We start from the raw sequence: 25,801 nt of genomic DNA, 5'->3' as shown, positions 1-25,801 counted from the left end.
TCAGATTTGTGAAAAACACCATCCCTAAAATGCTTCAGTTATTGGACCTGGGGCATGAGGCTTCATGCTGTGAGTATTCCTCAGGGATAATCACTTATGAATGAAAATCTATACTTCTGGGGATGACTAGACTATGACATACTGATAGCCACTTTTTCATATTAAACATAACCAAATCAAATTAAAATGTGTATTGCATGTCCAAGCAGGTGTTTGTGAATGTTTGTAGATACTTGAATTTCTATGGTCATGTCTATAAAAATTCATACATGTGCATATGTCCTCTTATTTTTATGGGTGTAAGAGAGAGAGAAGAGTGAGAGGGAGAAGAGGAAAAAAGAGACACAGAAAAGACAGTGAAAGAGAAAGACACAGAGAGAGAGAGAGAGAGAGAAGAGAGAGAGACAGAGAAACAGAGACACAGAGAGAATAACATCCATGGCTAAAGACCCAATATAAAATAATCCCCAAAAAGATGGCTATCAAATTTATTAATTAGGGTCTTATGTGATTGTCAACTGTGATCATTTGTATGTATTGAATCAGGACCAAATCCTCAGGAAACTGTTGCCAGCCACAGCAGTGTTTGTGACCTTTCTTCTATTTTCTGTACTTCTTTCTTATTTAGTCTTTAGCCAACCTTTCCAACCTCTTGTTATGCTTAAAAGTATTCCATTAACATGATAGGAAATAGAGAGTGGGAAGATAATTTAATTAATCCAAGTGTTGTTAACTTAGGGTTCATTAGGGTTCGATTTTTTTTGATGATTTCATTTCATTATGATTAATTTCCTTAGTAAAACTATGTGTGTTATTTTCTTTTCTTTAAAATATTATGCTGAGGAGAGGGTCTAAGAATTCACACCAAAATTACCCAAAAGGTCTCTGACACAAGTAAAGTTGAATTTTAATTTTTGATAGTAAAAGGAAGCTTTTAGAAATTGCAGAGCCTTAAGTCTCCAAGGAAAGAATCATCAGTGGTGGAATTTCAGGTACCATGATGAGGAGAAGGCTCCTTGACCACTAGTTGATGCTTTGAACCAAGTTCAAGTGTTAGGAAAAATAGGGGGCTCAGCTCATATTGAATAATCTTTTTGGAGTATATGTTACATGAGGGAAACCAATGAGTTATGAGGCTAGAAAATTATAGTAGAATCACATCAGAGAGGGATCTTGAGTGCCAAGAAGCTAAGTTTGGACTTTAACCCACAGGCAGAGATGGGAGTCTTTCTCAGGTGTGTGTGTGTGTGTGTGTGTGTGTGTGTGTGTGTGTGTGTGATGTGATCACAGTTGTGTATTATGAAGTTTGCTTGTGCATATGAGAGAGACCAGAGAAGACTAGATAAGGGGTAATTATAATAATTCAGGTGAAGGGCAATATAAGTCTGGCTAAAGTTTGGGACAGAATAGCCTTTCTGGGATTTCCTCTTTTTACTAAGATGGCATTAGTAAGAGGATAGCTTCTAAGAGGTTACTTTTTTCTATTTCTTTTCTTTTTCTCTTTTTTGTTTGGTGAAATTCATTGGATTTCCATTCTATTTTTCTTAATTTTCAATTAAGGGAACAAAACAAGCATTTGCATAATATAGTATAATAAAAAAGATGATTGCATATAAAACTGCAAATCTATCACATACAACGTACTATTCCCTCCAAATAAACAACAAAGTTATCATGTACATTTCTTTTCCCCCCTTTTTATCTTCCCTGCCCCCAAAGATGGCTACCATTAGATATATGTGTGTATATATATAGATATTTATATACATATATATGTATTTAGGTATATAAATAAATGCATGTGCATGTACATATGTTATTATATATAGATATGTCTATTTATTCTCTCTCTGGGTACAGATAGTTTCTCTTTTCATATGTCCTTTATTTTTAATTTGTATATTTATAATATTTAAAATGACTTAGTCATTCAAAGTTGTTCTTAAAACAGCATTGCTATTACTGTAAACAATGTTCTCCTGGTTCTACTCACTTTGCTCTTCCTTATTTCATGCAAATCTTGACATATTTTTTCTAAAATCATTGTGTTCATCATTTCTTATGGCACACCCATGCATCGCATCTTGTTCATTCATTCCCCTCAATTTCCCAAGAAGTAATGATGGAAACATTTGCAGATAACTGGCTCAAATGTCTGATACCCCTTTGAACCCTTTCCCCATGGGTATAGTTGAGTCTTGTGTCAGTAGGGAGCTGAAAAAATGGTCAATCAATCAGATATCAGAAGAAAGGAAGAAGACCATATAGTATAGTGGTGTGGATGACCCAGAAGTCTCTCTCCAGGTTTAGGCAAGGGACCTTATCAACTGGTCAGCTATGTGCCTGGTAGCACCCGGGTGACTGTGAGGAAAGCAAGTGGTGCTGTTGTCCTGGCTCTTCATGAGAACGTGAGTCCTGAAGACACCATTAACTTCTTGCTGACATCTTCAGTGTACAAGCCCAAGGCCCATGGTAAGAAACCTCTCTCTCTCTCTTCTCTCTCTCTCTCTCTCTCTCTCTCTCTATATATATATATATATATATATATATATGTGTGTGTGTGTGTGTGTGTGTGTGTGTGTGTGTGTATGTATATATATACATACATACACACATATATATTATATAAATATATATCATAATATAATATATTATATTATATAAATATATATTAGAAGATCAACCTTCTTTATATATATAAAAATTTCAGCTGACCTGTGGCTTATACTAGATATCTCTTGAACTTTGTTTCTGTTCTGAAATAGGATGGTTCCAATATTGTAGGATTGTAGATTATCTGGGGGTCATGGAAGATAGAGAAAGCAGAAAAACTGGAATCCAATGAATCCTCAAGCTTTGCTTTATCCATTAATTTCAATGTGTTCTCCATAGATCTTATAGTCCATTCTTTTTTTCTGTTCTCCTCAACCTTGAGGGAGCAAATGAAAAGTGAATATGAGATGAGGGGCAAGAAGAAGCAGAGCCTGCTTAATGCGAAGGTCAAGTCATTGATTCCTGGATAATAGAATTAGTTGGTTGATCAGGCTTGAATGGTTAAGGATTTTCCCTGGCATTGCCCCTGGTCTAGGCAAGGCTTAAATGCCTCAGTATCCTCCTCTTCTACCCACCCTGAAGCCCCAAGGGCTATGGTTATTTGTAGATTCTGACTTGGTGTCTTTTGAGTCCGCCGACAGACCCAATTACTTCCTTCATGTGACCAACAATGGGTCTCTGTCCCTGGCCAAGTGGGAGCGGAGTGAAGGGTTCCAGAAGCGAGCCACATTCATCATCCACCGTAGCACTTGGCTCCCTGGTTATGATGCTCTGGAGTCCTTCAATGAGCCTGGGTCCTTCATCAGCTTCTCAGGCCCAGTGCCCATCCTGCAGAAGTACCAGCACACGGAGCAATTCCGGCTTGCTACTCTCCTGAAGCTCATAGGTGAGACCTATTCAGCAGATATTAGTGAAGCTTCTCTTTAAGGCCATGTTCTTGGTGTTGGGAATATACAGACAGATAGAACATGGCCTCCTGCTCATCATTAGTTTACAATTTAATGAGAAAAAGGACAAATACAAAATAATTATGATGTGATCAGGGGTATGAAAAGTGTGGAGAAATACATGATTTTTGTGGGGAGAGAAAGAAAAGGTGACAGAGACAAAGAGACAGATGTATAGAAGGGGAGGGAAAGATGAGAGAGAGAGAAAAAGAGGGGGGGAGGGAGAGGGAGGGAGATGGAAGGAGAGAGAGGAAGGGAAGGAGGGAGAGGGAGAGAGAAACAGAGATAGAGACAGACACACAGAGAAGCAAAGAGAGACAGAAAAAAAGAATAGAGAGATAGAGACAGAAAGAGACAGATGAAGACAGAGACAGAGAGACAAAGACATAGAAACACATGAAGAGATACTGAAATACAGACATACCGAGATACATAAATAAATATAAATGGATTGATAGATGGATGAACAGAGAATTTATAAAATACATAGTATATTTCAGGGACTGTGATAAGTACAAATACACACAAACCAGATAACCTCTGTTCTCAAAGAATTTATATTTTAATAGGAGAAGACAACATATAGAGGGAGTACTGCAAAGTGGAGTTAGGAAGAAACCCTGCTGGGCCATGATGAAGAAACAGTGGGGAATCAGCTTAGAAGTCTGGACACCAGCCAGATAGAGGAAAAGCTTGCCTACTGGGTCTGGGAGATTCGGGGATAAAGTCCAAGGTTCTGAGGGAGGGTGAGAAGGGATGAGGGTGATGGAAAGAAAGCAGAGAAAAAGAGAGCGAAAGCTCATCTTTCAGCAAGGGGAGGGGAAGGGTCATGGAAGATTTCAGGAGGAGTTAGCCTCTGTGTTGGGGCATGAAAGAAAAGAGAGAGTCTCAGATGAGGAAGGTCTCTTTTAAGTGTGGGAGACTAATAAGCAAAGAAATAGAGATGGGACAAGAATCAGGAAGAAATGGTCCAATTTAGTTAAAGAGAAGGACTATGAGGGGAAGTTCTGTAAAATAGACTGGAGCTATGATGGTCTTAAATACCAGGATTTGGAGTTTATTTTTCAGGAAATGAGGTACCACTGAAGGTTTTGGAGGCTGAGTATTTGATTATAATTATGCCTTAAGATCACTTGGGTAGGGGTATGGAGGATTGATTGGAGACAGGAAGGATTGTTTAGGGCTACCAGAGTCTGGGCAAAAGTGGGGAGAAGGCTTAAGTTACGATAAAGAGTCTGACTCTGTCTACGCCAGCAAAAGCCTCCCAACCCTTTTACATTATGGTGAGTGGGAGGCAGGTGAAGTGTTTATTGGCTTTAGTTTGAGTCTCATTGCCTGCTACGTAGGAGATAAAGGGGCTCATGTCATGACCTCAAAATCCTTCCCCATCCTGGATGTTTTGGGGATTCCTTTGCACAGAAAGGCTTGGCTTATAGATATTACTACTCTATCTAAAAATAAAACAGCCTCTGGGGGAGGTGATGGGAAAATGACATGGGACCAGGCCAGGTTGGATTTCTTGCTGATGGGTACACATGCCGGACCTATTAACTCAGAAAGTCCCAATTAGGAACTATGTCTCAGAGGAGCCATGGCAAAACAGGCTCTGGAAAAATAAAGTCTCATACCCACTCCCCACTTCTGAGGTATCTCCAAAACTGCCCCTTTCCCTCTCTCTTCCCCATGGTCTCTTATTTCCTAACCATTGCCATCTACAGGAAAATTTACCTATCATTCCTTTTGTCGACACCTCTGTTTTCTGCTGCCCAAAGTGCTTCTCATCTGCTTAAAAACCTTTAGTGAATGAAATGTGTTCCATTCATTAGCTCTTGTCTATTGTGAGTAAAATAGTCTGCAAGGCACAGAATTTATATCCTGCCAATATTCAAATATTATCATTAACTAATATACCACTTTAAGTGATGAGTGCTTTGTTTTTTATTGTTGTTGACTTGTTTCAGTAATATCTGACTCCTTGGGCTCCCATTTGGGGTTTTCTTGGCAAAGATACTGGAGTGGTATGTCATTTCCTTCTCCAGCTCATTTTATAGATGAGGAAACTGAGGTAAACTGGATAAAGTGACTTGCCCAGGCTAGCTGGCACCTGAGACTGGATTTGAATTCAGGTCCTCCTGACTGCAGGACTAGAATTCTAGCTATAAGTGTTTTAGAAAGGCACAAAACAAAGTATCCGACAAGGTCTTGGTCAGACCATATCTGGAGTGTCGGGTTCATGAGAGCATCCATTGGAGTATATCTAGGCTGGGGAAGGACTTTGAAGTCATGACATGAGGTCAGGGTCAATCACTTGAGAGAGCTGAGACAAGCATTGGTCAGTTGAAGTCCCAGAGGAGTTTAGACAGAAGAAAAAAATTAATGGCGATTGTGACAACTGTCTTGATGTAAGTTTTACCCATAGAGGCACCCCCCCTTCCCAGGGACTGGACATCTCTGCTTCTGTCCACCTTGTTTGTTTCCTGGAGGGGATTGGAGAAACCCTGACAATTTTGTTTTTATTTTCTACACCCATCGAGCACCTTTTGTTTTTGCATTAGCAGGCATTGCAAATTGTAGGCTATTAGGATTTAAAGCTAGAAGGAGTCTCAGTGATCACTTGTCCTAACTCTCTCATTTTATAGGTAAGGAAACAGACTCATTGAGGTAGCCTAAGAGCTGGGTTTGGAACAGCTGGGATTTGAAATCAACTCATCTGATTCGGAATTCAGTGCTTTCGCCACCAGGCTATACTGTTCCTCTCTAACTCCTAACACTTCACTTGTGGTTTTTGTATATGTGGGTTCCAATAGTTTTCCTTGCTGTGGATATTTCTTTTTCCTTGTGAAGCTTTTCTCTAGAAGAGCTCGTATTCCTTTAGAACTTTAAGGTATCCTTCAAAATTATTCTATGAGGCAAGTGTACCACATGCATTAATATTCCCATTTTATAGATTGTCACTGAGTTCAGAGAAATTATCTGACTAAATATAAAAAATACAAACAAATACGAAACCTCCCCTAACCCAAGGGGTGAAGGCTATCAGGTGATTATAAGGTTTCTTTTCTTGTGTCATGATAGAACCTCATCTCATTACCCTAAAGTCTAGTATGGCAATAAATCCCTTACACATACAAAGAACATCCAGGGGAAGTGGTCTGGGGTCCTCTTTCTTCCTTTCCCCTCCATTTTCCTAACTGGTTGCCTGGGATTTAGCCAGGCAGATGTCCCGTGTGTCAGATTTCCAGCTGTTGCGAGTGGGACTTTATTGTATATCCAGAATAGAAAGAGGACTGATTTCTGACCAAGAAATACATCTGTTCACTGGGAAGTTTTCTGATACCCTTTTCTAAAGGGGTCAAGCTTCAACAAACATTTGTTAAACATGTACTGTCCTAGGTCCTAAAGATGCAAAAAAAGCCCCCAAGGAATCTATATCACTTCTAGATTTTGGAATCTCTCTCATGTTTATGTGTCTGGGTTCCAAACCAGCCTGGGCCCTTGAAGAAAGAATTTGAGTCTCTGCCTCCCCATTGGTGTCTTGCCCAGGACTGTGCATATAGTGGGCATCTGATGTGTTTATTTGTATTTTCTTTTTCTTTTTTAAATTTCTTTTTTCTTTTTATTTATTTAAAACTTTTATTTCCCCTGGTTACATTTTTGTTATACATGTGCATTCATTTTTTATGTCTTTCCTTATGAATCATGTTGAGAGAGAAAAATCAGAACAATGGAGAAAAACTATAAGGGAAAAAACAGAAGAAAAAGAAAAGAAAAGTGAATATATTATATGTTGATTTACATTCAGTTTCCATAGTTCTCTATCTGGAGGTGGATGGCATTTTCCATCCAAAGTATATTGGGATTACCTTGGATCTTTGAACCTTTAGAAGAACCAAGTCTGTCATTGTTGATCACCTGTGCGATATGTTTGTGAGCATGATTCATTTTCCCAGATACTAGGTCACTAGGGACTTCCTTCCCCACCTGTGAGTGGCGTTATGATGCTTGTGCCAGCCCTTGCTTCCAAACGTGCCGGGATCCTCAAGGAGTCAGCTGCTGGGAGGTCCCCAGGTGAGAAGGTTTTACCAGAGCACAGGAGTGAGCCATCTGGGGGATGGCAGCAGACGGGTCTCAGGGTGCCCACATATACCCGATTGTGCCCATTTACAGACAGGCGAGAATGAGGGCTATACATACATGCATATTTGTTAGGAAAATTGAGTTGGGGGCTTTTTGGAGGAATAAATCTGCACGGAATACAATGTTTTCATTGTTTCTGCAGGGTTGAAGGCTGTGTCCCTGTTTGTCCCATTGCCATGGTCCTGGATGAAGTCACCCAGAAATGTGTCTACTTGGAGGACTGTACGTGGCCAGGTTTCTTGTCACTCTCACATGCTCCATAGATTTCTCTGTGCCCTATAGGATGAGTGATGGACACAGGTCACTATGGTTCACAGGCCCTAAGCCTGAGCCCCTATGAGTGGACTTGGAGAGTTTGGAATCTCTCTCTATTCCCTAAGAAAGGTTTGGAAAAGGGGAATGGGCCATATTGTCTCAGACAGGCCCATGGGCAGGAAGCCTGGGTCATACAAGATGCTAAAGGCCTCTAAACCGACCTGGGAAGAAGATGATAATTTGGAGGCTCTGAGGTGGCCAACTCAGTTACCAGGAGCCAGACCTTGTCCTTGTAACAGACCTCCAACTGCAGAGGGAAGAAAGGCACAGTCCTGCTCCTAGGGAGGCTCCAGTGTGAGGGCCATGTCCTGGGAGAGCTCCCACGCCCAGGGAAGAGACTAGACTGGTCAGTCCCAGAGCCAAACAAACGTCAGTTCTGGAACTGACCAGGCAATGGACTGCTGGGTCACCAGCTGAGCTTCTTCCCTTATCTGTATTTTAGGTGTTGAGTCTGCAGGGCCCCTGCCCAGTGTGAAGACCCAGGTTCCTGAACGAGACCTGCTGTTCCCAGAGGAATCTCGAACCCTGGAGATGTCCCCAGCCGTGACTGGGCTTAGGACGCCCACCAGCCCCCCAGTCCTCCCCATGGCTACCTTCTCCCTGGCCCACCCATCATCCAGGGCCACGGCTGTTGTCCTTACTACAACTTCAAGCTTGCAGGCAACCACCAAGGAAGTTGTGGAGGCAAGACTTGGATCTACCTTGGGAGGTACCAGTTACCCTCCCTCAAAGTGGCGCACAATGGCGGACCTGCCTACAGTGGTCCCAGCCGACGTGCAGCTGCCCCCTGCCTCTATTTCCAGCTCCTCAGCTCCAGAAACCACCAGCTCCTCCATCTCCACATCCAGGACGCCAGCGCCAACCACCATAAAAACAACTCAAGTAAAAGCGACCTTCCCAGGAAGCCCCAATACCACAAGGTTCCTGACGCCCCCCACAATTCCTGGTTTCCATCTGATGTCCAAAGCTGTGACCGTTCCCACACCAAGCCCCTCCCCCTTAAAGACTACGCTGTTGCTAGGAGGGGGGAGACCCTCCCTTGGTCTGGCTCTGTCTAAGAGACCCCCTTTCACAGCTGTAACCACTGAGATATCACCAATGGGACTCCCACCCTCTTCAGGGCTCCAGGAACCATTGCTGATGACCCTGACAACTGGGGAAGGGAATAGGACAGAACCCCCAAGAGTCCCCTTGGCTGAGGGCGTTACAAGTTCCAGCGGTTCTCCTCCTTCTGTTGGCAAGACCTCAGTGGGGCAGATCTATGTCAGAACTTCTGTGAGCCAGAGACCAGAAATGGCACAAGCCACAGGGCCAACAGAAACTAGCCACACCATGGCCACAACGCTTTCGACTTCCTCAGTCAGGGGCCGGTTTTCCACCACCCTCATCATCCGTCCACCTCTGGGTGCAGTTCTCTCAGTGACTGAAGCCACCAGTCCCGTGACGCTGACCTCTGTGACTCTGGTCACCTCTGCCTTCTCTGCACCAAGGTCACCTGCTACGCCCTCACCAGCACCCGCACCCTCTCTGGTTTCTGAATCAACGTTGCCATCCCCGCCATCAGTCACCAGTGCGTCTCTGGCCAAGGCTGGGACACCAGCGGGCACCCAGGAGATCAGCCGCCTGCTATCAGCTTCCTCTCCCCCGCCTCCATGGACCCCTGTCTCCAGTCGCCCTGCCCCCAAGGGATCTGGGGTTTCCACTCTGGACACACAGTTGTCTGTGCCGGGGACCACCTCCCTGTCCCCCGTGGCCTTCCACCCTACACTTCCTCCAACCTCGGGCTTGACTCAAGTTCACACAACCGGGCAAGATGTACCCCTGACCATGGTCACTGCACCGGCTTTACTAGGGCTGACCACCCCCCTCCTGCAGTCAGAACCCACGCACTTGACCTCGACCCACGAAATGTTTATGCAAAGGGCATCAGGGGCACCGGGCAAAAGTACTACGGAAAAGGGGGCTATCCTCTCCAAGCAGGTGCCCCTCCCTACAACGCCATATAGCACATTCCCTCGGGCTGTCACCGAGCTGCCCGTCACACCGCAGTCCCCAGTGACCCCGAGGACAAGGGCCAAGGGGGCTGGCGCCACATCCAGGCCACATCTGTCCACGTCATTCCCCCTTGGCCCCCTTGTTACCAACATGACGGGAATATCTTCATCACCACCAACCCCTGTGACCTCACACTTCCCAGCTTCTATGGCCCAGACCAGGGCCTCCGGGATGACCCTAGGACTCCCCCCTCCAGGAGAATCTGCTGATGAGGGCACCACAGGACAGCCTGGGCGGTCAGCCCCAGCTGAAGACGTCTCGGCGCTTCCTACCTCAGTCTTGATGTCAATGAGAGAATCTTCCACGTTCCCGTCATGTGTTGTGAGTAATTCATCGTGTCCTCTGGCTGTCTGGGTAGTGACCCATCCTTTCAATCCCTCCCATATTTACAAAGCCTTTCCCCCTGCCCTCACCTCACACTGGATCCTGCCTGCAGGGGATGCAGCTCCCCCTAGACATTGGGGGGGTTGTGTTCTTTCTTTTGGGGTCACAGCCCTAATCTTTCAGGCTCATTGATATGATTGGGCTAAAACTGACACTCCTCACTTCTGCCCAAGTTCCATGACCTGGGCTTTCACATCATGTCTGGCATGCGTGGCATTTTCCTGGGCACATTGCCACTCAGACAGAGAAACAGTTTGTCCCCATTTAACCTCGTTCCACTCTATCCTGGGCTCCTTAGATCAGGACACTATGTGTGAAAACATGGGTGTGGGCCCGTGTACCCACTGGAGCATGCTTTTTCCATGATCCCCCGAGAGCCTGTTCTTCCTGGCACATGCCAGCATACTTCAGATCTCTTACACTCTCCAGTCCCACTGCAGGACTTGATTCCTTCCCCTTTTTTCTTTGCTTCTGTATTCAAATATTCATTATTTAACACAGTTGTTGACACATAATAACCATTAATTAATGTTTTTTTATTCATTCATTCATTTTTTACTCTTTCAAAGTGAGAATAAAACACAATTTCACCTAGTGCTCCAATTACCTCAGTCCCTAAACTTGATAAAGGGTCACCGTTGGTGGAGCTGGGGCAGAGTCGGGGCTGCTTGCAGGATACATCCCCTCTCCTGTTCTCTCCCACACCCCAAAAAAGAGCAGGGTAGGGATTCTCTCTATTCTGGTAAGAGAATGATACCATTTATCTCTCTCCCTGTATATCCTAGCCCATCATAGAAAGCGAATGTGTCAGACATATCTGTGTAGAAGGAGAGTTGATCCGAGTTAACCAGACCCAGCAGTGTCCATACAGTGCCTTGCCCCCTCCTTGTGGGGTTCTGGGACTTGCCGTGCGTGCCGATGGAGACCGATGCTGCTCCCGCTGGGAATGTGCCTGTGAGTAGCCACTATGGCCTGATGCTCGAGCCTAGGAAGTGAGGGGAGCAAGGGAGCTTGAGGAGGAGAGACCTTTCCTCCTGCCAGAATGATCTCCTGCCAGAATACAAAACCCTGATCTGTATGAGAAAAGTGAGGTGATCTGTGTCCCTGGAACTACTCCTTATGCTCTCTCTACCTTGGAATTTAAGATCACAAGATCATAAAATTAGAACTAAAAGAAACTTCAAACATTTTCATTTTACAGATGGAAAAACCAAGGCTCAGAAAAGTTAAATGGCTCGCTCCATCATCATATAGTTAGTAAGCATCAGAGGCAAGAGGTTAGATGGAAGCTTACATTCTCTGAGTCAGAATCAACTCTCTTTTTGCTCAATCTCCCTTAAGAATAATTGTTTTCTTCCCTTACCCCTGCCATTTTACAGAAATGTCTTTAATAAATTAAAATCAAGCAAAAACAATTATTTTGCTCCAATTATAACAAAAGAAAGGGCAGAAAAGGAGAGGGAAAAGAAGAAGAGAGGTGTTTTCAGTAAGGAACCTGGAGGGTAGGGAGGATAATTACATATCACACAGATTCAGAAAAGTTAGGACCCAAAGAGATCACCATTCGCTGAGTGACCTTGGGGCTACAGGATTTAAAGAAGCCAAGTTTGGGGCACATGAAGATGTCTATTGAAACTGTTCAGCCTTTTCCCTTCTTTCTCTGGGAAGAAAATGTAGTCTTTCTCTCCCTGGGCAGCTCAGTACTATCTCCTTAACCAGAATGTCTCTTCTGTTTGCGTGTAGGTCGGTGTTCCATTTTTCCTGACTTGAGCTTGGTGACCTTTGATGGGAGCTACGTGGCCCTGTTTAAAGAGGCCTCCTATATCATCAGTCAGCGCCCAGAGGAGATGGTCACTGTCCTTGTCCTTGACTGCAAAAGTGCAAATCTGGTAATTGCTCCATGTTCCCACTCCACTGGGATGCCCAATGACCTTTGATGGAATTTGGGAAGTGAGAGAGTGGGCAAAACACCCAACTAACAAACCAATTGATGTGTTCTCTGATTAGCTTTCCTTGTGACTTTTTATTCTCTGAATCTCAGTTTCCTTATGCACAAAATGATCATCATCTTTCCTCTTAATTCTCCAAATCCCCTATGTCTATAGAGGGCAGTACCACCTTCCCAATCATCCATGCTTGAAAATTTAGAGCTATCTTCCACTCTTCCCTCTTCCCTTCTTCTTCTTATACAACTAGCTGCCAACTCTTGCCATTTCTACCTCCACTTCTCCCACTTTTATCCATTCTCTTCTGCATATTTACACAGCCCCCACCCCAATTCACATTCTCATCACCTGTCTCCTGGATTATTGCAGCAACCTCCTAAAAGCCACCTTGTCTCCTTCTCCCTTCTTCAATCTACATAGCTTTTAATTAATATTCCTACGCCAAGTCAATCTTGTGCAATGATCAACTATGATAAACTTAGCTCTCCTTAGCAATAATGATGATCTAAGACAAAGGACTCATGAGATGGAAAATACTATCTATATCCAAAGAAAGAATAATGGAATCTGAACACAAATCAAAGCATACTATTTTTACTTTTGTCATTTTTTCTTTCTTGTGCTTTTCCCTTTTGTTTTGATACTCCTTTCACATGACTAATGTGGAGATATGTTTAATATGGTTGTACATGTATAATCCATATCCAATTGCTTGCTGTCCAGGGTAGGCGGGAGGTAGGAAGAAAAAAAAAAGAAGTTGGAACTCAAAATCATTTTAAAATGAATGTTGCCAATTATCTCTGCATGCAATTGAAAAAAAAATATTATTGAGTGGACAAAATAAAAACAAAACAAAATAAACCCCCCAGACACTCCACCTGACAATTAAACCTCCACCATCTCGCTCCCACCTGTCTTTCCAGATTTATTTCACATTGCTTCCCTTCACATATTTTACGTGCCAGTCTAACTGGTCTACTTGCTTTTCCTTGACCTTGACATTCTATTTACCAGGCCTGTGATTTTGTACAAACTATCCCTTATACCTGCAGTCCTTGTCCTCCTTTGCCTTTGTTACCTAGCATCTCCGTAGCTCCTCAAAGCCTCCTCCTGGTTTCCTCAGTCATCAGGATTGTCTCTTGCCCCCAATTAGACTGTTTTCCCTTCTCTGAGTGAATGGTGTTTCTACCTTTACCTATAGAATTTAAGTTCTTTAAAACCTTCCATGGTTTTACTTTTGTTTATATACCTCTCATATTTTCAGTAGCTCCCCATTGTGAGATAATTGCACGTATAGACCAAAATGAAAATTCTAGAAACACAATAGATTGGAGAATAGGTTTGGGAAGCAGGGGGACTGACTCTGTACAACAACTAGGGATTTGAGTTTGTGTGGTGGGTTGAACATGGGTAGATTTTGAGTAGAAAGGTTAGGTTCAGTTTTTCCATACAAGTATATGATTTTGGTTAAGTCATTTTTCCTTTTTGGGTCACAATTTCCTCAACTGAGAAATGAGAGAGCTTGACAGCTTATAGGTTTCATATGACATCATTCTATTAAATACCTGTTGGAAGAATAAATGGAGATTCCAATTTGACTTCCCTATTACTTTGAATAAAGCACTTGGATGCTTTGAGAGAAAACATAGTACCTGACGTTAAAGATCTTGCCTTTTTCTGATGCTTGAGGGAGATATGTACTATATATAAGTTTAAATAAATATAATACAATGTGTTGTAGAGAGCACAGGAGAAAGCCCAACAGAGTGTTTTAGGAAAAATTGAAAATGTAACGAATACTTCATTTTGGGGGAGTATCAAGGAAGGCTTTATAGGGGATTCTAAGGTGAACTTTGAAGCAAGAACATTCTAAGAGATGGCAATGAGAAAGGAATATATTCCAGGCTCAGAAGACAATTTTGGGAAATTCATAGAGGTGGAAAATAGCATCTCATATTCTTAAAATTAAGAATATTCTTTAGGGGCAGCTAGGGGGCGCAGTGGATAGAGCACCAGCCCTGAAGTCAGGAAGACCTGAGTTCAAGTGTGACTTCAGACACTTAATACTTCTTAGCTCTGTGACCCTGGGCAAGTCACTTAACCCCAATTGCCTTAGCAAAAAAATATAAATCTTTTAAAAATCAGCTTGTTTATCATTTTTTACAGAGCAATAATATTCCTTTACCTTCCTATGTCATAATATTCAGCTATTTCCCAATTGATGGACATCTATTCATTTTCCATTTTTTTTGTCACCACAAAAAGGGCTGCTACAAATATTTTTGCAATGTGGGTCCTTTCCCCTCCTTCTGCTCTGTCTTTCCATTAGGCCCCAAGGATGGGATACTTTTGTAATGCTAAACCTATACTGTCCAAGCTGAAGTGGAACTTGGGAGGGAAACGTTATTCCAGAAATTAATAGCACAATGGATTCTGTGGACAATAGAAACATTCTGGGGCTTGATTCTCTGGGGGATTGTTGGTGCTTTGCAAACCTTAAAGAATTATATAGCTACCAGCTATTATTATTGTTTCTCCTTATTATAACTGAGAAGAGATTAGGTGTTTTCCTTTCTCCCCTTCTGTATTTGTATATACCATTCTGTCCCCATATGATTTTTAGAGAACTTTCAGTTGCTTGAGTTCATGGATAAGGATCCTATGGTAATGTTTGGGGGAGACTAGGGTTGAACCCTGAGTTCAAATTCTGGTTCAAAGCATGTATAAGTTATTCAGCCATTCCCCAACTGATGGGCATCCATTCAGTTTCCAGTTTTGACATTACAAAAAAGGCTTCCACAAACATTTTGGCAAATGTGGGTCCCTTTCCCTCCTTTAAGATCTCTTTGGGATACAGACCCCGTATAACTAATCAATATTAGGGTTGGTGTTCCAACCAAGTCTCTGATCTCCAAGTCAAATGCACTTTTGATTTGTCATATGACTTGTATACATGGGAGTTATTAACAATGTTGTTTTTCTGTAGGGTCACTTAAACTGGCCTCCTTTCTGCCCAGTGATGTTGAATGTGACCAACCTAGCCCATCAAATGACCATCGATCGGCTCAATAGGACGGTATGAATTAGAACATTCCTGTCCCAGAATTACTGTTCCTGGCTCAGAGGGTTCCCTGGCCCAGAGCATTCTCCTTATTGTCATTTTTTCCCCTTTGCTTTAACTAGGAGAAAGTATAAACATGGACCATTTATAAGTTTCATATTGATCAACAAGTATGATTGTAGAATATGTTATTAAAGAGATAGTTTGTGAACATTTAGAAATGACAGTGATGACTTACCATGGTTTCGTTAAGAATAATTCATGCTATGGATTGGTCTACCTGCCAATTAGGGGAGGGGGTGGGGGGAAGGAGGGGAAAAGTTGGAACAGGTTTTTGCAAGGGTCAGTGCTGAAAAATTACCCATGCATATGTCTTGTAAATAAAAACCTATAATAAAAAATAAATTTTATAAAATAAAAAAGAATAATTTATGCTAGATTGGCTTTATTTCTTATGCTGACAGGATTATGAGGAGACTGCTAGATCAGAGGGATTTCATAAACAGCTCCATTTCTGTGTTTGTGTCATCCACACATTTGATCCATGTGCTACCTATGTCTTTATCCAAGTTACTGATTTAAATTTTTTTAATAACTTTTTAGATTTTTTAAAATTAAAAATATTGAAAAGAACAGAAATCTTAATTAATTAAACTCTACCATTCTCTGCTCTGACTGGAGTGCTGTATTCCATTCTAGACCCCATATTTTAAGTAGGACAGAGACAAGTTGAAGTGTGTCCCACAGAGAAATGGAGAGATGATTGGAGATCATGTTGTATCAGACATAATTGAGGAAACAATGCATGTAAAACATAATAGTAACTTTCAAATATTTGAAGGGCTGTCCTATGGAAGTGAGATTAAATTTGCTCTGTTTGATCTCAGAGAACAGGATCAAGAGCACTGGATGGAAATTATAGAGGCAGCTTTAGACTCAGTTTAAGAAAAAATTGGCTACGCATGAGGGTTGCTGTCAAATGAAAAGGACCTCCTCAGATCCCCTTCACTAGAGGCTTTCAGGCAGAAGCTGGATAGATGATCCCTCCTTGGGGATAGGATAGGAAAGACAGGCAGGGACAAGTTGGACCAGAAACTAAAAAATCAATTAGAATTATAATTTCATCACTTTTTTCCTTTAATTTTTTTCCTGTTGCCTTTGATTTGCCTTATATATTGAAATAAAGAAAACAACCATGGTTTTCAGGAGCTCAGTTTTCATCTGGATTTCTGTAGATTAGATTTTGGTTTCAATGGTAGCTAATAATGATAGCTAACATTTACATAGTGGTTTAAAGTTTGTAAAGCATTTATAAATGCTATTTCACAGCAACCCTGTGAGGTAATATCCCCTATTTTATTCCTGTTATACAGATGAAGAACTGAGACTGAGAGAAGTTAAGTAACTTGTTCACACATATAGTGAGTGCTAGAGGCAGGATCTGAACTCAGATCTTTCCTTCTTCAGACCCAGCACTCCATAGTGTTACAAGCTGCTTCCCAAAGCAGAGAAGGTTCTTCCAATTACCCATATTCAAATGGAAGGGGAGCTAAGAGATTACTCGGTGCAATTTATACTCTGTTCAGTAGTCCCAGGAATAATATGGCTACTGAGACCCTTTTCCTCTTCCTGCCTTCTGTCCCCACTTAACCCCTATTTTTGGGAAGCCTTCCAAGATGGAAACCTTACTGGGATAAATATATGTGAATGCACCAGATATCTGTGATTTCATCAAAATGGGGAGCTATCAGAGCGGGTACTCCCACCACAATGAAGATTGATTAATGAATTAGTGGATTAATCATAGGGAGGTATCTGAGACTCTGAGAAGTTGTCTTTCTATCTACCTACTCTCCTTATGCCTCAATAATTTTGAACCTGGTTACAAAATAAATCTGCCCCCATATTGTCTTTAAGGTTAGAAACCTCCTAAGATCATTTTGCCCATCCTCCTATCTCCTAGCAGTGTTAGATCAATCTCTCTCCCAGCCTTTCAGGTCTCTAAAGGAGAATCCTTAATCTTCAGGGCTTTCTTCTAGCAGCTTCCTTTTTAAGGACCAACATTATAAAGAAAGTTCAAGTGGACCCTTATTTGAAGATGAAATAATTTTTGTTTTGTCGCCTCTCTTCTCTTCTAGGTAACTCTTAACTCAAGGCCCATTTGGCCACCAGTGAGCCAGCACGGGTTTAAGATTGAGGATACGGGGAACATGTATGTGATCCGGACCCCTTCACAAATCCAAATCCAGTGGTTTCACAGCTCAGGACTTATGATTGTGGAGTCTAGAAAAACTGAGGAATCTGTCGGTGGAGGTCTATGTGGTGAGTTCTGGGTCTCTGCAAGGGGTTATGGGAATATTGAAAGGGATGTGCAGGGAGGGGCTCACAGAAGGGGAAGGGCAATGCTCTCTCTCTGATCCTTGGGCTGCTGTAAGGCAGACAAGACCATGAGAGACAATGACTCCAGTTTAGCTGGGCAGAAGGGCTGTTGGAATGAGTGAGTCAGGAAACCAGCTAGGTCTGAAAGACAAGACCCAGAGGCAGAGAAACTCAGCCTGTGAGCAGGAAATAAACTTTAATACAGGCATCACATCCAATTTGTATCTTATTAATTTGAGAAGTTTTCATTTTTATTTTTTCCTTTTGCCTTCATATAACCTCTTGTTTAAAATTTTAAAACTTTATTTTTGCCCTTTCTTAATACCCTCAACTCCCATATAAAAATCATTCTTGTTACAGAGCAAAATACTGAAGCAAAATTAAACAACTCGGTGACCACATCTGACAAAGTTTTACAACATTCCCTGAGCCTAAAATACTGACTTCTCTGGCTCTCTTCAGGTCCTACCTAAATCTCATCATCTGCAAGAAGCCTTTGCTCATCCCCCTTGATACTTGTGCCTTCCCTGGGAGACTTTCTCCATTTTAATCTTACTCCCTCATAACTCTTTGCAAGCTGTTTCCTCCATCAGACTGCAAGCTCCTTGAGGAGAAACTGGCTTTCTGCCCTTTCTTTGTATCTCTAACACTTAGTGTGATGCCTACCACACATAAGGTTCTTAAAACATGCTTTTGGATATGATATCATAACGTAATTTGGCATCTGTAAACCCTTCCCCTCAACCAAGAGGAGAAAAGTGTCTTCCGTCATTTATTTTCTGGAACTAATAATGATCTTTAATCAGAATTCAGGTGGCTTTTAGTATTCTTTTTAGCCATGTTAATATATATATAAAATGTGATTGTGTATATAATATATACATATATATATTTAGCCATAAATATATATGTATATATTTGCATATATATACATATATGTATGCATATAAAGTATATATATACACATGTATATATAATACACACATATATAACAACATACATATCTGCACACATGTGTATAATATGGATATTATATATATTTCTTTTGGTTTTATTCTTTTTTATATCAGTTGGTACAAATTTTCTTCTTTTTCTCGAAGTCTTCTCTATCCCTTGTTTTTCAATCAGCATTAAAATTCAATCCTATTCACATATCAATTTGTTCAGCCATTCTCCAGTGAATAGATACTCCCTTTGTTTCCTGTTTTTTTAATCACAAAAAGTTAAACACAATCACATCCAATTCCATCAATCAGGAAGAGAGTTCCAAAGAGTGAGATGCTCTTGAGAAAGTTTAGAAATGGGTCCATATGACATAGACTATAAAAGGTGGTGTATTAAGAGCCATCTTTTTCAGTTCTTTCTTAGATGTGGAGACTTCTTAAACCATAGTGAGAATTGAGTCAATGGGTATATCTGTTAGTGGGACTTGGGTGTAGAACAGGCTCACCTGGAAGAGAACTGCCCTTTGTTCTGACTATTATAATGTGGATTCATGTTGCTCCAAGGGCTAGGTTTGGAGTGTGGAGGCCAGCCTCGCCAGACAGGGCTGTATTTTAGCCAGTTCATAGTCATCCTTAGAGTGAGCAACTGGAGGTATCTGAGGCTGGTCTTTCTGGAAGTGACCAGAGCTCATCAGGTCCGGGGCCAATGTATGTGGAATACTAGAGAGTTGGGAATAGAACAGGGACTGTACAGGAAATTGGAATTTTGAATCAGGACCTCCATGTTCTCTGCTGTGATGCTCACCATCCCTATCTTGGCTGATACAGGTTCTCCAAGGTGGTATGGGTCCCATCATTCTGCTTTGCCCATAGGTGTCTGTGATGGTGATGTGGCCAATGACCTCACCTTGCCTGATGGTACTGTGGTGAAGGAAACTGAAGATCCCACCCCCTTTCTGGACAGCTGGCAGTTGCCCAGCACCCTGACTTCGGTGGGTCAGTTCCGCTTCCGGGAGGACACCTGCGCCACTGCAGACTGCTCGCCCTGTATCCGCATGGTCTCCAACCGCACCTTTAGTAGCTGCCATGCTTTTGTATGTTTCTTCCTATGGAAGGGCCCATCATAACGGGAAGGGACAGGCAATGACCAGTGGGTATAAGAGAGTTTGTTCTCTTAATCCATCACCCACCCCAGTTCTGTACCCAGATGACCTGTGTCCCATTATGGCCCCTGGAATCCTTTTTGGTGACCTATAAGGTTCCTAATTGGAACATACCAAGCTAGGAGACACATATTGAGAATAATATTGTTCTCTGTAACAGAATTTCAAGGCCAGATTCAGAAAATGGGATGGAGCTGGTGCAGGAGCAAGATAGACTAATAGTTAATGGTCTTGCTGGCTTCCTCTAAAGTCCTATAGAGAATGATCCTGGTAAAGAGGTGGTGGTGGTAAAGAAATGTGCAAATGATCCTCCATGCTGCATCTCTTACTCTCTAAATCAAGTGGTCTTAACCTAGAGTCTGTGACTTTGTTTAAAAAATTATAAATATTTCAATATTTATTGCTTTAATATTCTTTACCACAGTATATATGGAAGTGTGATACCAATCGTTATAATATTGTCAGCTGCCCTATTCTGACCTCTAGGGTGCTGCAATTTCCCAATTCCTTGTTGGACAAGATTCCTTTCCTTTAGCTCAGAGATTGGATTTTTAAAAGATTTTTATGGATTAGGACTGGACCTGTGATTTCCACTGGTATAGAAAACTGATATAGAAAATGCCCTGTAATAATACATCAGCATCTTCTCTGCAACTTAAAATCTTAAATAATTGCCAGCCCAGTCCATGGACACTTAATTCAGGGATTCTGTGGATAATATCAGTCAGGTCAACAAGCATTTATTAAGCACCTATTACATGCCAGGTGCTGTACTAAGCACGGGATTACAAAGAAAGGCAAAAACAGTCCCTGCCCTCAAGGAGCTCCCAGTCTAGTAGGGAAGACAATATTCAAATAACTATGAGCATATAAGATGTGTGTGTGTGTGTGTATACAAACATATACACACACACATATAATAAAGTGGAAAGCATCTCAAAGGGAAGGTGTGAGCATTAAGGAGGAATAGAAAAGACATTGTTATAGAGAGAGTGCGACTTTAGTTGAGATCTGAAGGACATCAGGGAAACAAGATGGCAAAGAAAAAAAAGGAGGAAGAATTTGTGTCATGGGAGATAGTGAAAAAGCATAGAATTGTGTGTAAGAAAGCTCAAAGAGAATGGTGTCCCTAATTATAGAACATGTTGAGAAAGTAATGTATAAAATGTCTGGAAATATAGGAAAGGGCCAAATATACAAAACGGAAATATAGGAAAGGGAAATATATGAAAGGCTCTAAAAGCAAAATAGGATTTTATATTTGCTCATGGAGGAATTATGGAGCTACTGGACTTTATTTAATGGGGGTGGTGGTGATGGAGGGACTGCATCTGGAAGATCATCTGGATTGCTGAGTGGAGGATGGACTAGAATGAAGAGAGATTTGAGACAAAATAACCAACTAGCAAGCTGTTGCAATCCAGGCAAGAAGTGATGGGAATCTGCACTAAGATGATGGCCATGACACAGGAGAGATGCTATAAAGGAACAACTGGTTTCACAAAAAATTGGATAAAGGGATTGAGAAAGTGAAGAGTTAAGGATGATACCAGCTTGTGAGTCTCTGCTGGAGTGGGCAGATAATAGTCACTGATTGGGCTGCTCCAGGTAACTCCTGAATCTGTGAGCTGTGGATCAGAGGCACCAAATATGTGACTAGGAGAATGGTCACATTACTGATAATAACAGAGAAGTAAGGAAGAAGGGAAAGTTTGGGGTTGGAGGAGGGGAAAGATAAATTGAGTTTTGTACATGTTGATGTCTATGGGATATCCAGTTGTACATATCCAAGAGGCAGTAGGAGTTCAGAAGAGAAGTTAGGGCTCCATCCCTTCTCCAGGGTCATGGTCATGGTCACATTGTACATAGGAGTAGCATACTCTGGGAATTTTGCCTGTGATGATTTGGCTGAGGTGTGTAGAGGGAAGAGGGAGAGGGAGATGGGAAGGAGAAGGGAAGAAGCATTTATATAACACCTACTATGTACTAGTCACTGTGCTAAGGGAATTTTAGAGCTATTATCTCATTTCAACTATACAACAATTCTGAGAGGTAAATACTATTATTATCTATATTTTGCAGTTGAGGAAACTCAGGAAAACAAGCAACTTCCCTGGTTAAAACAGCTTTTAAATATCTGAGGCTGGCTTTGAACTCGGGTTTTCCTGACTCCAAACTGGAATTGAAAATTTTGTGGCTATATTGTTAGAGGGCTGATTTTCACCAACAAATGTAAAATCATTTTACAATGTCACCGAGACCCAGGTCCAGAGCTTAGGAACTGATCAATAGAATGGAATGGAAACTCTTTGAGAACAGGGACTGTTTGTAGTGGCTTTTACATATCTGTATACAGTAGGTGCTTAGTAAAGTCTTGTAGACTTTGTTGAATTTGTTGAAACAGATTTGTCTAGGAAAGAGAGCAATGTAGTTGAGGCAATAATCCTCAGGGGATTTAGGGGCAGAGTATGGAGATCAGCATTGGGGCGGGGGAGGAGGGGGGGAACTCTTTCTGAGCACAGTCCTGGATTTATAATTGGAGTAGGAATGTGGACTCTGACATTCAAGGTCTAGCTGCAGCTTAGGGAGGATAAGTCAGGGAGGGCTTCCTGAAGGAAATGAAGGTGTCCAGTTTTGAAAAGGTGAGGGATGGAGAGGAGACAGAGCTGTGGCACTTGGCATGGGAGCTGTTCTCCTAAAGAGCCAGGGAACAAGGCACAGTCAGTGAGGAAAATTATCAACATAGACTGACTCCACTGGGGATGAGCAGCGATGTACTAACTCAAGCCTTTGGGGGAGTGGGCAGATGGCATTCACTGGTTGCTCTGCTCCAGGTAACCCCCGAGTCATTCTGTGAGCTGTGGATCAGAGACACCAAATACGTGCAGCAGCCCTGTGTGGCATTAACTGTATACGTGGCTATGTGTCACAAATTCAACGTGTGCATTGAGTGGCGGCGCTCTGACTACTGCCGTGAGTTGGGGAGGGGAGGCAGGGAGAGCCTTCTTTCTCACCACAACCCTGCCTTCTTCTTGGTCTCCTCCTTTTCCCCCCTACATCTACCCTTTTCTAATAGGATCTGCCTCCATCAACCAAAATTTACCCTGAACCCCCACTTCCTGTGTGTGTATACATACATATACACACATGTGAATGTATATATGTATGCATCTTGTATGTACAATTTTTGAATGTACCCCTCCATTAGAATTTAAGATTCTTGAAAGCAGGAATAATGCTCTCACCTTTCTTTGCACTCTCAACATTTAGCAGTGTTTAGTACATGCTGGATAAATGCTTTGACTGACTGTCTGACTTCCCTCCAGCCTTCTTATGTCCTGGAGACTCTACCTATCAGGCATGTGTGGCAGTCTGTGACACTCCCAGGACGTGCCAGGATGGAGGGCGGGAGCCCCCAGATCCGGAGTTCTGCTCAGTGCTTGGAGAAGGCTGTGTGTGCCCCGATGGTACTGTCTTGCACAGGCTCCATTCACCGCTTTGCATCCCTGAGGAGAAATGTGGTAAGTACTAACTATGGGGTCCCCCCAGCCCGGCACACAGGTTTGGGGGAGTCAGGGATCAGAGACCATTGAGATGGAGGGGATGACATATACCCTGATTCTCTGACACCAGGGAAGAAACAAGTGTTTCCTGTTGTCCTGAGTCAGCCTGTAGGCTCTGGCTAGCAGACTGTAAGCTCCTTGAGAACAGGGACTATTTGATTTTCATCTTTATATCAACAGCACCCAAAACAGTGTGCCCGGCACTTAGTAGTCAACAGATGGTTGTTGATTGATTCTGGAGTCAAAGTCATGGATAGAGGCCCTGATCAGGGGGATCAGGGGAAGGAGGGAGGTGTGTGAGGGATTGGGGAGGATGCCCTGTGAGATTTTATCCTCGGATTAGCACATGAAGAAGGGAAAAGAATTGGTTTATTTCAGGTCAAGGCTCCTGCTTGCTAGACAACATAATTTTCCCAGTATCCTTGGGTTCCATTCCACCTAAATAGACTATCCTGACCTTTGAATCAGAGGTTTTGGGTTGAAATTTCACTTCTGATGCTTACTATCTGCATCATCTTGGACAAGCCATTTCTTTATCCCTTAGATCTCAAGGGGCTAGATTAGATTGTTCCTTGGGATTCTTTCCTTTTCTAGATTTTATAAACTAAATGACTCTAATGAGTAAAGGCTGTGCCCTTTTCGTGCTGAGTTTTGCTCTGTGCAGATGGCAGAGTAAGCGTCCAAAGTAATACCAGGGAGGCTAGGTCAGAGTCCTCTCAGCCTTCCTGACCTTCCTGCCCTCACAGCATGCACAGATAGCCTGGGTGTGCCCCGAGCTGTCGGTGAAATCTGGAACAGCTCTCTCAGTGGCTGCTGCCAGGACCAGTGTGTGGCCCCCAACACTATCACCCCTGTGGATCTTGGCTGCCCTGTTACCCAGCCCGGTGGATGCCAGCGCTTTGGAGAAGTGGCTTTGCAGCTACCCACAACAGACCCTTGCTGCCTGAGCACAGTCTGTGGTAAGTATAAATCAGCCCATCCTCTCTCTGGTTCTGTTTTCCCTTGTGCATGATGGAGAAAAATATACTCCTTGTCTTGTCACTTTTCTTAGTTAGTCTTGCTTAGCCACTTGACTTTGTTAGCTAGAAAGGTTCCAATCAAGGTTGGGATATATATTAAGACATGAATGGAATATGAAATACATCAATAAAACTTTAAGAATGAACACATCGGATTAGATTAGCTCTATAGCCCCTTCTAGCTCTTAAAACAATCCTGATTCTAATTATTAATTTATGATTATCCTGTTATATCTAATATATTTTGTTATATCTAACAATTTTATATAGTGAGAAAATGGTAGAGAGTATTTCCAGCATGCCCATTGGCCAAGGCTTGTTCACAGGAGTATACATGATAGCACAGTTATGCAGGGAGCTGGGGAGGCAGGTACAGGAAAGCACTTGAGCCCTTAATTCCTCTGGGACCTCCCAGGGAGTTTGAATCTCGGAGAGTGTCCTGCTGACTCCAGCCTGGAATATTGGGTTTGAGAGTACAATGTTGAGCTTAGAATATGGGAGGCTAGTGAAGGTAGACTAGGAAGTGGATGAGGTTAGAGTCAGGGGCTTTCCCTGAAAGTCAAGTCCCTTCATCTGAAGTCCCTCTCATGATTAAAGGGGGCCGGGTAGACTAGGGCTGGAGAGTCCTCAGACCGCCTCTGTTCTGTTTTCTTGCATGGTTAGTGTGTAATCAGACACTGTGTGAGGGGCTGACCCCGACCTGTCCCCCTGGGGATAGACTTCTCATGCATTACCAGGAGGAATCTTGCTGTCCCAGCTATACCTGTGGTAAGTGAGCATCCAAATTATGAGATGGATCACTTGGAGCTGCCTTCTTTTCTCTGGGAAGAGGGGCTCCCCAGACTCCAGGCCCCACTGAATTAGGCAGCCCTCAGGAATGGAGGGTGACAAAGTAAGAACACTGGAAAATGAATATAAACTGCTTGCATTTTTGTTTTTCTTCCCGGGTTATTTATACCTTCTGAATCCAATTCTCCCTGTGCAACAAGAAAACTGTTCAGTTCTGCACACATATATTGTATCTAGGATATACTGTAACCTATTCAACATGTAAAGGACTGCTTGCCATCTAGGGGAGGGGGTGGAGGGAGGGGAAAAATCGGAACAGAAGTGAATGCAAGGGATAATGCTGTAAAAAATTACCCTGGCATGGGTTCTGTCAATAAAAAGTTATTAAAAAAAAAAAAAGGAATGGAGGGTGGAGGGGCTCATGGTAGGTACAGTGAGGAAGAGAAGACCTACAAACAAGGGCCAAATTTAATATTGTCTTCCCCAGGTCTGGATGTGGGTTTTGGCCAGAGGTAGGCATGGGGCTCAGAAATGCTTGACTTTTCC

At 42.5% G+C, this 25,801-nt stretch overlaps 1 protein-coding gene across 1 annotated transcript in view; it reads left to right on the top strand.

Moving 5' to 3' along the window:
• The window catches only part of OTOG (otogelin), a 96,417-nt gene that overhangs the window by 55,134 nt on the left and 15,482 nt on the right, over window positions 1-25,801 (top strand). Inside the window, exons 31-44 of the mRNA XM_051966752.1 lie at window positions 2,305-2,472; window positions 3,161-3,439; window positions 7,451-7,568; window positions 7,780-7,859; window positions 8,395-10,328; window positions 11,177-11,345; window positions 12,135-12,280; window positions 15,324-15,413; window positions 17,537-17,720; window positions 19,595-19,815; window positions 22,719-22,857; window positions 23,211-23,405; window positions 24,194-24,406; window positions 25,130-25,234. Of these exons, the coding sequence (XP_051822712.1) occupies window positions 2,305-2,472; window positions 3,161-3,439; window positions 7,451-7,568; window positions 7,780-7,859; window positions 8,395-10,328; window positions 11,177-11,345; window positions 12,135-12,280; window positions 15,324-15,413; window positions 17,537-17,720; window positions 19,595-19,815; window positions 22,719-22,857; window positions 23,211-23,405; window positions 24,194-24,406; window positions 25,130-25,234 (4,041 nt within the window). The remainder of the gene's footprint in view (window positions 1-2,304; window positions 2,473-3,160; window positions 3,440-7,450; window positions 7,569-7,779; window positions 7,860-8,394; window positions 10,329-11,176; window positions 11,346-12,134; window positions 12,281-15,323; window positions 15,414-17,536; window positions 17,721-19,594; window positions 19,816-22,718; window positions 22,858-23,210; window positions 23,406-24,193; window positions 24,407-25,129; window positions 25,235-25,801) is intronic.

The sequence above is a fragment of the Antechinus flavipes genome, chromosome 6 (genome assembly GCF_016432865.1).
Source record: "Antechinus flavipes isolate AdamAnt ecotype Samford, QLD, Australia chromosome 6, AdamAnt_v2, whole genome shotgun sequence".
Taxonomy (NCBI): domain Eukaryota; kingdom Metazoa; phylum Chordata; class Mammalia; order Dasyuromorphia; family Dasyuridae; genus Antechinus; species Antechinus flavipes.
Note: the sequence above shows the minus strand (reverse complement) of the source record. Positions and strands in the feature narration are given on the sequence as shown.